The sequence below is a fragment of the Trachemys scripta genome, chromosome 19, assembly GCF_013100865.1.
Source record: "Trachemys scripta elegans isolate TJP31775 chromosome 19, CAS_Tse_1.0, whole genome shotgun sequence".
NCBI lineage: Eukaryota > Metazoa > Chordata > Testudines > Emydidae > Trachemys > Trachemys scripta.
In genome coordinates, this window is record NC_048316.1 from 1,444,991 (window position 1) to 1,458,004 (window position 13,014).

At 42.7% G+C, this 13,014-nt stretch overlaps 1 protein-coding gene across 2 annotated transcripts; it reads left to right on the forward strand.

Annotated features, from left to right (window-relative positions):
• Positions 1-38: 38 nt before the first annotated feature.
• NOL9 (nucleolar protein 9) lies at positions 39-12,569 on the forward strand (the record flags this gene model as incomplete). 2 transcript variants are annotated; one of them, XM_034753427.1, is given in 11 exon segments in its annotated part: positions 39-261; positions 1,341-1,468; positions 2,550-2,688; positions 3,319-3,415; positions 4,226-4,323; positions 5,615-5,776; positions 6,051-6,345; positions 9,483-9,594; positions 10,217-10,394; positions 11,635-11,768; positions 12,216-12,569. In XM_034753427.1, coding segments are annotated over 11 exon segments (1,509 nt in total). In that variant the 3' UTR covers positions 12,333-12,569.
• Positions 12,570-13,014: the final 445 nt, after the last annotated feature.

Consider the following 13,014-nt stretch of genomic DNA (forward strand, 5'->3'; position numbering starts at 1 on the left):
CCGTGGTCAGTATCTCATCTCCTGTTTGCCCACCACAGAAGCTGACCTTCACTGGGAAATGTCGCCTGACCTGCCTCTATGGTGCAGTCCAAGTGTTTGGATTTACCATCACTCAGGATCAGCCTTCCTACGACCTCTTCTCCCCTCAGACCCACTGTGCCCTGACCATCGAAGCAGTGTCCTACGAGACGCTGGAGCAATCCAAGAAGGAGATGAGGATATCAGCCAGGGCGATGCTCAGAGCCCATCATGTGCCACGTGGTGAGCCTGGGCTGAGCAGTGTGCTTGGGTGGGGAGTCTGCTATTTGGGGGTGTAAAGAGCCATTAGGGCTGGTTGCATGTAGGGCTACCCTTAACCAATTGCTTTGGGGCAGACTGAAGAATTCCAGAGACCTTGTAGTGAGATAAGCCTTTTATCTTTGTGTCACCATTCTGAATGCAGACTAGAGTTGTGATCAAAAGTCATCTTCACCTGACATGATTCAGTGGCCTCTGTGAAATGACGTAGGGTGGTCCCAGTCTAGCTACATGTCCTCATCACCACTATTGCTGTTGATGTCTTTTCTGGCTGTTTCTCTAGAGGCAAAGCAGAATAACTTCCCATTAGAATCAAATTTTTAACAGTGAGGGTAGTTAACCATTGGTACAGATTACCAAATGCTGTAGTAAATGTTCTATTGCTGGCAGTTCTTAAATCAAGACTGGATGAATTTCTAAAAGATGTGCTTTATTCAATCACAAGTTGTTGAGCTAGAAGCAGGAATCACTGGTTGAAGTTCTAGGGCCTCTTTTATATAAGAGGTCAGACTAGGTGATCCTAAAAGGTCACCTGGACTAAGGGGAGAGGTGTGTTTCATGCTGTGTCTGTCCAGTGGGTACTATAGTCTTTAGGGCCATCCAGCCATCATCTTTCCCACACTACATTCACACACACAAATATTTGGTCTATAGTTGTAAACGTAGTCACTGGCAAACTCTCAAGATCGCCTTTATAACTTTTGCATGGCAATGAAAATGACTGGGTGTTGTTTATTGCCTTGCTTTAGAGTACTAATATACTTCCTCATTTTCCATGGAGCTCTGTAGTTTTATTTCTTCAAGTACAGGACTGGAAAATAGGAACTCATGAATTCTAATTCTGCACATCACTGACTTCTTGGCAAATCACATAAGAGGTTTGCTTCTCTTTCCACATTTGTCAAATGGAGGTGATACCTACCTCACAGGTATTAAGAAGGTCAGATAATGTAAAAAGAATTTGTTCATTGTATCAGTTTTGGACTTGAATTCTACTTTGTGTGAAATATAGTGTTTTAAGACTAACTGTTGTCATCTTGCAGATGCTAGAATAAAACTGATGAAAAATTTTGCCCCTTTATGTTCTGTGGTGCTGTTGGATGGTCTGGATACTTCGGTTACAAGATTCATTCTTAATCACCCAGAGTTCTCCCATATCTTCAGAGTAAAGGTGAAATGCATCTTCCATTTCGTTACTTAATGGAAATCTTGCATTTGTTCAATCTTACCCTATGGGAATTGTTTTATGAGGAAGAAAAATTTGCTTGGCTTCAGGAGAAGATCAATTGTGTATGGAGCAATAAAAATGTGGGTCAGAAAAACAGCATGCGTCATGTGTATAAAATTCAGACTAATTTCCAGGAATTGTGAAGTAAGGGGCTACAATTCCATAGAGGTATTCTAGTTATTTACCATAAGACCAAAGCTTGAATCATGTATGTAGTCATTAAAAGTCAACATTTATTGATATTTCATTAGCCTGTTACTGAATCAGTGATGGAATTATAACCATGTAAATTAGTTGTAATTCATTCTTTTATATATATATATGATGCATGGATCTGTCCTTTGCCAGAACTTCACTCCCTCTTTTACTACTTATCCTTCTTAGTCCTTTGTTGCAGTCACTTTCTTGCTACTGTCTTCCCATACGTTTCTCCCCACACTCCCCAGCCCTCTGGTGTTTCCTGTTCTGTCTGCAGTTGGTGGCAGCTCCACTTGACTGGCCCAGCCCCATTATTGTTTCCAGAGCACCTTGTTTCATGTTCCAATCATGTCCTCTTCCTATGTCTGTCATGTGACTTTCGGGTGTGCTGCCAGGCCTTTGAATTATAAGGCTGGTTTCCCATGGATTACAATGGTCTGCATGCTGTAGACCTGTATATAATAATACCTAGCTCTTATAGAGTTTTTCGTCAGTAGATCTTCAAGTGCTTTATAAAGGAGGTATCATTCTCCCCATTTTAGACATATCTGTCTGTGGTATTTATAAGGTGCCATTTGCTGTAATAAGTAGGGGTTAGAACGTCAGTGAAGATGAGACCTTGTTCCTAGCACTTCCTTCCTATCACCTGGACTTAAGACTTCTGTAGAACTAGAACAGAGAAGACAATTAATGTGACTAAATCATTCTGTGCTGGTACCACTGTCCAGTCAAATAAGACAATAGGAGTTATTCTGGAGTTATTTTGTATTTGGTGTGTTATGAATTTGCTAAAACCTTTCTCTGTTATATGCTTGCTGATCTGTAGAGACAAAGTGGTTCTTGCTTCACACCAGAAGATGCAGCTCTAGCTTCTACTGGTATTGGGAAACGTGATCCTGAAAGTGGCCTGCTTTTGTCAGAGAGTTCAGTTTCAGCAATTGAAGAGTTAATACAAGCGTGTTGTGGTGAGTATCTTAAATTGATGGAACTGAATATGTTACATTTTGCAATGATCTAAAGGGAGCAAAAGCTTCTTTCTCAGAGTTTGTTTAAGTTCATCCTTGTGAAACCATGCCCTGACAATAGTGAAAAGGTTGGGTCAAATTTCAAGCCTTGGAGAGTTTCTGAACCAAACGGAGTGTGAGTTACCTTATTTTGAGGTACTTAGAGGGGGAGGAGGGAGTGTTTATATGACCCATAAGGCTTTTTGCTGCCTTGCTGATCTGCCACCAAAACTAATGTGCCTTTATGATGATTTGGTAGGGGAGAAATCAGTTTTTGTCCATCCACGCCCCAAAATAATTTCCCGTAGGCAAGTAGAATTTTGCAAGGCTGGTTTTGTGCCCAGGTGTTGAAGTCTACCCTCTTAGAAGGCTTTTTAGTTTGTGCTTATAAATGTAAATACCCTCCTCACCTTTAAACAAAACTATCTTGTTCTGGTTCCAAAGTGCAAATATAAGCCCATGTTATGTAAACTGATCTTTCAATGAAAATGCTCGGCTCTTGAGATTAAATTTTTGTCAACTTTTGTGGAGTAGGATGCATGAGATTAATTTATAGTAATGGTCCATTTCAGGGTATGTTTGTTTTTCCAGAGGAAGATGATGGTTGTCCTGTCATTCTGGTGTGTGGCCCAAAAAGTATTGGGAAATCAACTTTTAACAGATATCTCATTAACCTGTTGCTGAATCAGTGAGTTTTTTTAATCCTATAAGACTCAAATTTTCAAATCTTCTGTGATCTGGGCAAGAAAAATTGATAGGATTATTTATAAATAATGACTGGGGATTTGGCTATTTTTGAAAATTAACATGAAGCAAAAATTGTTTATTGGCAGTCCCCATCTGTGTGTACCACTTGTGCAATTTGGCATTGATTGGCAGTCTCTCTGCTCAAGACTGGAATGGTATTGGGCTGTCGTTGGTCCAGACCACGCATTTTGCCTAGTGTTGTAGTTGGTTATAGTTAAAACTACAAAGATAGTTTTAGTAAAAGTCATGGACAGGTCACAGGCAATCAACAAATATTCACAGCCTGTGACCTGTCCGTGACTTATACCTGTGACTAAAACTGCGGGGGCGGCTGTTCAGGGGGAAGGAGGGGAAACATCTAGGGGTGCCTGGGGCCAGTGGACTGCGGCTGCTGCCAGGGCCTGCCCGAGCAGTGGCTGGTGTGGCTGTCCCCAGGGCCACCCAGCACACGCCGAATGCTGCAGAAGTCACGGAGGTTGCAGAAAGTAATGGAATCTGTGACTTCCATGACCTCCGTGACACACACTGTAACTAGGGCTCTGTTTGTCATTGCCTGACCATTACAGTCTGTCAAATAGAGAGAGGAGGCAGAAAGCTGGTGATCTTATTCAGTGTCTGAGATTCTCATTGTGTTTAAGGCTGTCAGAATTGGATTCTTTTCCAGATATATTCTAAGTGAAATGTTGTTCTGTTTTATTTACACATGCTAATATGCAGTGCATCTTAAAATATCTTTATTCTTTTATTGTAGCCTTCCTTGTGTTGAATATTTGGAATGTGATCTGGGACAGACGGAGTTTACACCACCTGGATGTGTCTCCTTAATTAATGTGTCAGAGCCATGTCTTGGTATGTATTTTGCTATATTCTCATCACCAGAAATATATAAGTATATTTATTCTCTAAAGGTACTGTGCAGGATTCTCACTCCTGTGTCTTAACAGAACCATATTAACTCTACTCACAGTTCAAAAAACATTGTAAGTGAAGGAGGCCTGCCAATCTTGTGGTAAGGAGCTAAGACCCGGGAGTGAAATCCTCCAAGGTGCTATCTCTAGGAAATCAGAACTACCAGGCAAGTTATTCTCCCTTCTTGGTTTTTACATATTTTATGGGAGTGGGTGGTGAGGGTGATCTTTTCCATATGCTGTTGGCCTGGGATATAGCAGACCTGAGTTAGTTTTCACTCTCTGCCACAGACTTCATGTGACACCTTGGGCAAATCATTTAATCTCTCTGCTTCAGTTCTCCATCTGTGAAAGTGGGAATAATACTTGCATACCTCACTGAAACTTTAGGATAAGTTTATTAATGTTTTTGAGATATGCAGATAGAGATGTGGGTCAAATAAGTATGTGTTTTTAAAGGTAAAAGGCCCTAGAACTTACTGGGGCTTGTGTTTGAAACTTTTTTTTTTAACTTCTCACCCTGGTTTTAAATTGTAAATTTGTTAAGCTTGGGGTGGGGGAAAAAAGGGAAGAATATTGTAAGTTTTGAAAAATCATAAGTAGAAAACCTGTCAGTAGTTATGGCCTTGGGTGTTTCCAAAGAGGTTCCCAGCCACCAAATGGTGTGGTCTAGTTTTTGGATCAGCTGTTTGCCTTGGGCTGCTCTGTCATCATGGAGGGAAAAGACTAATGTATTTACACTACTAAATTGTAATGCACACAGTCCTTTTGTTGTTCCAATTTAGTGTTCCTTTTTTACTTCCTGACCAAAAACTGCTACCCTGCTCAAATTGTCTTCTAGAATAGTAGTTAATCTAAATAAATTGATAAACTCATATGTTTAAGAATTGTACAGTTCCATACCACATTAGTGGATTTATCAGGTTTCTGACACTCAGACATTGAGACTGACTGGCTTTGACTGTATACTCAGAATTGAAAGGAAATGATCTGCAGGGCAGAGGAAGGGTTCATTGGAGTAAGTGGAGAAAATCTTAAAGTACAAGCCTTTCCAAAAAGGGTGAAACAACTGGATACAAATTGAGGAGGAAGAACTTCCATCAGTACAGAAAGGGATTGAGCATGTGTGCTTCAGGAGTTTTGGGGGTTTTGCTAACTCTTTATGGCCGCTTTCTTTGAATTACTGAAACTCCCAAGTATTTACTGTTAAACTTCAGTGTGCCTTTTTTCAGGTCCACCATTCACTCATCAGCGAATGCCCCGTAAAATGGTGTACTATGGAGAAACTAGTTGTGATCAGGATACAGAAAGATATATCGACACAGTGAAGTATGTGTTTAACTCCTACAAGAAAGAAGTGCCTTTGGTCATCAATACAATGGGATGGGTGAAAGGTAAAGCAGCATACATCTAATCTTTGGAGATGCATTAGAAGATTAATGCTATATCTTAACAGTATACATGCCATGATACATATTTTGTAACTATTCTGAGACTGGGAAATATGACTCTAATTCTGTGTGAGTTTATTATACGTCTCTAACAACCATTGAGAGACACTCCTGAGTCTCTAATAACCAAGGTTCAGATCTGCAAGATGCTTACCTGGTGTGACTGCACTACCTTCTGCAAACTGTGTGTTCTCTCTCCCTCCCCCCATTCCCAAAGGTGTTGGATTGCTGCTTCTGATAGATATCATTCGACTGCTGGCACCCAGTCACATTGTTCAGATCAGTGTGGAAGACTTTAAGGATATGCCTCGCTTTACCCCAGAATATATTAATCTTGCTGCTGGCCTACATACAAAAGGCAAACTACAGGGCAAGTGTAAGAGCATGGATGTGAGTGGAATGGAGGATTGGAAGCAGTATGAAGGAGAAAGCGACTTTCAAACATCGACTACAGGACATAAATTGCTGTGCGTACAACCAAAATTCCCTGGAGCAGGGAATGCTGGTGAAGCGTAAGTACAAAAGCCGCTGCTTGTGCCATGGAGTAGTGTGTTTCCAGCAGTTTGTTTGCATTTCAGCATGTCATTCACAGTTACTAAATTTTGAAAGTAAATGCACAATGCAGAGCTCTCTATCTGATGTTACCTTCACAGAGCCGTACTTGTATCTGTTCCGGTACTTGTATGACACGCTCATCGTAGTGTCGAAGCATCAAAAGTAGCTACATGGAGAAGAGATTTGATAGTAGATGACTCTTTAATCTGGTGGAAAAAGGCATAACAAAACCCAGTGGTTGGAAATGGGCACTAGACAAATTCAGACAAGATACCACATTTTTAACAGTGAGGATAATTAACAATGCTAACAACTTACCTAGGGATGTGATGGATTTGTCATCACTTGACATCTTTAAATCAAGACTAGAATCTCTCTAGCTATCCATAGCTTAAACAGAAGTGGTGGCTGTCATGCAGAATTAAGTGGCATGGTTCTGTGGCATGTTTTATGCAGGTCAGATTAGATTATCATAATGGTCTCTTTTGGTTTTAAAATCCATTAAGTGGGCACACTTTTTGTGTACTTTCTAATATTTTTTCAAAAATGTTATTTAAAACCTTGGAATAACTACCAGTCCTTATTTAATAATTTTGATAGTTTGATTTTGAAAAATATCAAACTAATTTTTTTTTTCATGAAAAACGAAAACATTGAGAGTATTGCCAATTTCTGTGTGTACAAAAAGTCCATTTCAAAAGCCATTTTTGGATGAAAAACTTGTTTTGAAATATTTGACCCTGTTCTGCTTATCAGTTCATGAGAGAAGTGCCAGGCTGAATGGCAGCCTGGTGTATCTGGAACAAGGCAATCACCCCTTCACTAGTGATTTAACAGAGGGCTGCAGTTATGGCAATGTAAAGCCTTTTGCTTTGCTGAAACTATTTAATAGCCATGCGGTACTAAGTTCCCTGTAAGCTGCGCAGCTGCATAGCCGCCTATTAAGTGCCACACAGGCGCTCAGGGAACCCCCCGGCTAGGATCTGCCGTGGAAGGGCATCCCAACCCAGCCCTGGACCTGCTGCGGCCAGGGGAGAGGTGCCTATCTCGCGACCCCAGCACCGGAGCTGCCGCAACAGGGAGGGGCGCCTCTCCCCCCCAGCCCAGGTGCTGCTATGGGGAGAGAGCTGGGGGAGTCCTCTCTCCCTGCTGTAGCCCTGGGGCAGCCTGCACCCCAAATCCCCCAGCCCCACCCCCAAGCTTGCCCCCCCCCCCCCCTGCCCCAGCCCTGAGCCCCCTCTAGGGTGACCAGATGTCCCGATTTTATCGGGACTGTCACGATATTTGCTTGTTTGTCCCGCGTCCCGACTGATCGGTCAGGACACTGGACAAACAAGCAATTTTGTCCTCCGCGCCGACGCATAGGCGGAGCCCGGAGGGGCTCTTGCGCCCCTGCCCCAACTCCGCCCTCTTCCTCCCCCTATTAGATCCCTCCCCAAATCCCCACCCCCGCCCCACCCCCTCACTGCCCCGTTGGATCCTAAGCCGGGCCTGGGGAGGAGATGCCCCTGTGCAACAGCCTGGGCACATGGCCCATGGCCGGCCAGGGCCGGGAGACCTGCACCCCTCAGAAGCAGTGCAAAGGCTGGGGGGAGTCGGGGGTAACAGAGGAGCTGAGGGAGAGGGAAGTAAATTGCTAGGAAGGAGCCAGGGTGTTGGGTATGGGTGGGAAAAGTATGGAACAGGTTTTTGGCAAGGCGGGGAGAGATTGTTAGGAAGCTTCCCCGATGCAGACCCTGGCTGACCCCTAGCTTCACCCATTCAGTCAGATACATTGCCCCTGTCCCCATATGTCCTTGCACCCCCATGTGTCCTTGCACTCCCTGTCCACATGTGTCCCTCCACCCCAATTCAGACACCCACTGCCCCAATCCCCGTGTGGCCCTGCACCCCCTTCCCATGGCTCTCTGTGTCTTTGTACCCCCTCCCCTATCCCAATGTATCTCTGTATCCCCCACTCAGCTGCCTTCTGTCCCTATGTAGCTCTGCACTCCTTCCCCCATCACCATATGGCCCTGCACCTCCTTCCTCCCCTGTGGCCCTGTGCCTCCACTTCCCATTCAGTCCCTGCCCCAGTCTGTCCTCCCTCACTAGCCCTTGTAAGCCCCTGTCTGACCCTGGCCTGACAGGTGCTGCGACGAAGGGAGCTCTTTCTCTTCCCTAGCTGGCTAGGAGCTGCTGCTGTGTTCTATCGTCACAGTGGCCTCTGGTGGGCAAAAGGCAGAACTGCACAAGTTATTTTCTGCTGGGAGCTGCTGCTGTTCTTGTGCTGCAGCACCTTCGGGTGGGCAAAAGGCAGAACTGCAGCAACATTTTGGCAGAAGCTTTTTTTCTGCATAAAAATATGTACAGCTCATTAATTATGCACACACGCAATAGCCCATAATTCCCTCAGGAGTATTTAAAGCTGTGGACAGGAAGAAGCCCTGAAGCCTCTCAATATGCCTTTTAGCTACCATGGTTTAAGGGCAAACTTGAATAGCCGATATTTATCTAAAGATTGCGTCAGGAACTGCCTCTCCTTGGCTCTCATCCTATCACATGCTTCCCATTTCTCTGATATTGGGGATGTGCATAGGGTGACCAGATGTCTCGATTTTATAGGGACAGTCTTGATTTTTTTAGTCTTTTTCTTATATAGGCTCCTATTACCCCCCACCGCCTGTCCCGATTTTTCACATTTGCTGTCTGGTCACCCTAGATGTGCATGGGTGTTTGACTTGGCTCCACAGAAACCTTCAGTAAAGAACTTTTTGATAAAGCGTGACTCTTTTCTCCCAATTGGCTAATGGAAAAGTCTCCTGGCTATCAGGACTGGAGAAGAGAGCCAGAATCTAAAAAGTGACTGCTGCCTAAAGTAAGCAGCCTTACAACATCATCCTGCAACTGAACCGTGGAATCTCAGAACCACCAGGTTAATAAAACATACCTCTAAATAGGTCTGAACAACAGAAATTTAAAAATAAACCTTCTAAAATATTGAATATAACAAGTATCACACTGCAAATTCTGAAATGTCTGAGTAAGTGTTTATGTTCGAACTGGAGCGTGACTGTTTTTCATCTCTGCATCATTTGTTTGCTTATTTTTCCAGACGGGTCCATAGCAGTATCCTCCGGGATATGGCAATGTTAGGTTACCTTGGCCAGCTTCAGCCTCTGGAAACAAGATCAGTACGTCCTTTACACAGTCTGGTTCCCTATCAGGTAACTTCAGCTTTTGTGAAAGAATTGAAGATGCTGTTTTGATGACTGGATTCAGAAGATTGATTGTTAGTAATCTAGATTACTACACTTCTACCCCGATATAATGCGACCCGATATAACATGAATTTGGATATAACGCGGTAAAGCAGTGCTCCAGGGGGGCGGGGCTGCGCACTCCGGTGGATCAAAGCAAGTTCGATCTAATGCGGTTTCACCTATAACGTGGTAAGATTTTTTGGCTCCAGAGGACAGCGTTATATCGGGGTAGAGATGTATATTCTAAATGTTTTACGGAACTGTCAACAAAAAGACCCTGTCTGAATGTTAGGAACAGTAATAACCTACTTGTAAAACATCTTTCAGGCTAACATTTATGCCAGCACGCCCTGAAATGTATATAGCAAGTATTTTGCGTGTCTCTTGGTCAGCCATTTGTGATTATAGTATTGTGTTGTCACTAATGTAGGTAGGTACACAGCGCACAGCAGATTTCAGTTTGTGTACAGTTATGGCTACAACAACACTGCATATAGTAATAATGATAGAAATAACTACAATTATGTGTCTATTGCAATTCAGAACTAAATTCAAGTTGAACTAATGATCCGGGTTTATTTTCTAGGTACCTTTCAATGCTGTTGCGCTCAGGGTTATTCACACTGATGTTGCTCCTACACACATCCTGTATTCAGTAAATGCCAGCTGGGTCGGTCTCTGCAGGATATTGGATGAGGTCAGATGTCCGACTGATGGGCCAGTCTTGCTTACGCAGACACCAGTCTGTGATTGCTTGGGCTTCGGTGAGTGAATCCTGGGCAGACTTTAGCATTGCTTAAACTAAATTGCCCCTTCTGATCATATGTTGAGTCTGCAGCATAAAGGAGTCATCTGTTTTAATGTTTTAATCACTCTTTCAAAGGTAACTTGAAAAATAGCAGTAGAGTAAAAGAATAAACATCTGCTTCTTCTCTACGGGTTTTGTTTTCCATTATAACCTTTGTTTGTGAGCCCTCTGTCTTAGTGACTAGTGGCAATAGCTACAGTTAAGGTTGCAAAACAGTTTCCATTGTAGTCTCTTCTTTGCATTTATTCATAAGTTGATGCATTATTTTCCTTCAGGTTCAGATATTTAAGATCAACTTCAGGAAGTTGTGCTCAAATCCATTCAGCTGTCTCAACCTGTGTGGATTGGGGTAAAATGTTCTTATTGTAGGGGGAAAAAATAAGCACGCTTCTCTGAACAGGGCTACAGCAAAAGTCGCCTGAAGTCTGAATTTTACCATGGGCCTAATCCTCACTGAGCACTCATCTCTGCTTAATTTGAAAAAAGTCTGGTTTTGATGCAACAATTCTCAGTTGCTTTCTATATCAGGAGCATTCTGGGTTCCCTGGAGCTCTGCAGGAGCATAGCCACAAACAAGGAGTGTGTGTGTGTGGGGGGGGGGGGGCGGGCGTTCCGAACAGTTGAAGCAATGTTAAAGTCACACAGGAAAAATCAGTCCAGAAGTGCAAAGTAGAGTTCCCCTGCAACTTTAACTTGACTGCGTTGTGCACATATTTGTTCTCTCTTTAAAAAAGTTTTATTTTAATATACATTTAATGACAAATACCATTTTATCACAAACCATAGCAGGATGTGTTGCTGTTGGAATCTAAATATTTGCATTGCCTCTAATGACTTTTAGCTATACAACTTCAGCATTGCATCAATGTGTGTTTGCACATCTGTTTTCAAAACACACAGCAATTTTACTTGCAAATCTGAAGATTCTGTTGCTGCTCCTGGAAAGAACTAGCCTGGAGTTGACATCTGGGGTATTGGGGTTTTTCATGACCAAAAGGGGATGGAGGGTAGGAGAGACAAATCACAAGAGTAGCAAGAGAATTGTATTTCAGCCTCTGTCTAGAGCATGATTCCTGCTTAAACAAACATTACTTTAAGAAATTGCCAGCCCGTGCAAAGAATTTCAACTATGCAGTGATTGTGCACCCTGCAGTAGTTCAGAGGATTTAAGACTGAACTGTAAATATATTTTAAAGGAATTATCCGAGGGGTTGACATGGAGAGGAAGCTTTACCATATTCTGACTCCAGTACCTCCAGAAAACTTAAGACTTGTAAACAGTCTGCTGCTGGGAACTATCACCATTCCAGATTGTGTCTTTACAAACCAGGTAAGGGTGACTTATGAAGATCTTCAAACAGCTTCTACCTGTACAGCAGGTTTAAACCTTATATTATATCTTAATTAGAAGATATAAAATCTATTTCTTGAATTAAGTCAGCTATATTATAAGGCATGCGTGAGCTGGGAGGCTTATGGGTATTAGCTGCTGGTTAGGGCTCCAAGATGGGAACGTTCTGTATTAAGTATATGAGCTTATTAAATGCGTGCTCGCTCTCGCGCTCGCTCTCTCTCTCTCTCTCTCTCTCAAAAACTAATTAAGTGGCGATTTCTATTTTCAATATTAAACTTACTTTTTAAAATCTTGTGTGTTGCAGTACGTGATTCTTAGAGCTGCCCAGTGGTAAACTGCTAAATTCTGTCAGTCTGCATAAATGAAATGGAACAAAGTAGTGTTCAGACTGGCAGTGTCTTTCAGTTTGTCTTTGTGTTTCAGCAGGGAACTGAAGGGGAGATCCCCTATGTGACATCTGAATACAATTATGACATTTCGGGAGCTGGGAAGTTGAAAATGAAGAAGCACCTCAAGAGAAGAGAACACAGTAGATCATAAGCTCCGTTTAAAGCCTTGTGAGAGAATGAATTACAGGGTTTGTTTCATAATAAGGGGCCAGGGAGCTTCCCAGAGAACTTGGCACGTTCTTGGAACCAACAAAGGCCCCACAGAACTGTGAGGAAGAGCATTTATCATCCAGTGCAAACTGTGTAGTGCTTACCTGCTAACTGCTGACTTTTTATACTTCCATTATGTACCTTTGTGTTTTATAGTAAACATCTATTAAAAACTTCAGTTTCAGTTTCTCTTTCAAATCCCACACTGACCCAGGTATAGCTGGGGTCACTCTGTTCCAGTTATCCTGAAGGTGATGTACTTTGAGCAAATGTCTCCATTGTACTGGGAGCCATAGGAAGGGGATACTTTTTAAGATCTCTGGTTAATTCCAGTGTCCTGATCATCTCTACCTAATTGCTTATTTATAAATTAGTGGCATCCCAACTTTCTGAGCTCTAGTCATGGAGTCTGCAGTGACTTAACTATCCCTCTGTGGATACTAATTTTATGTCTTTTATTAAATTTGATCATTTATAATATATGGAAATATACCGATCTCCTAGAACTGGAAGGGACCCTGAAAGGTCATCGAGTCCAGCCTCCTCTAGCAGGACCAAGTACTGATTTTGCCCCAGATCCCTAAGTGGCCCCCCCCCTCAAGGATTGAACTCACAACCCTGAG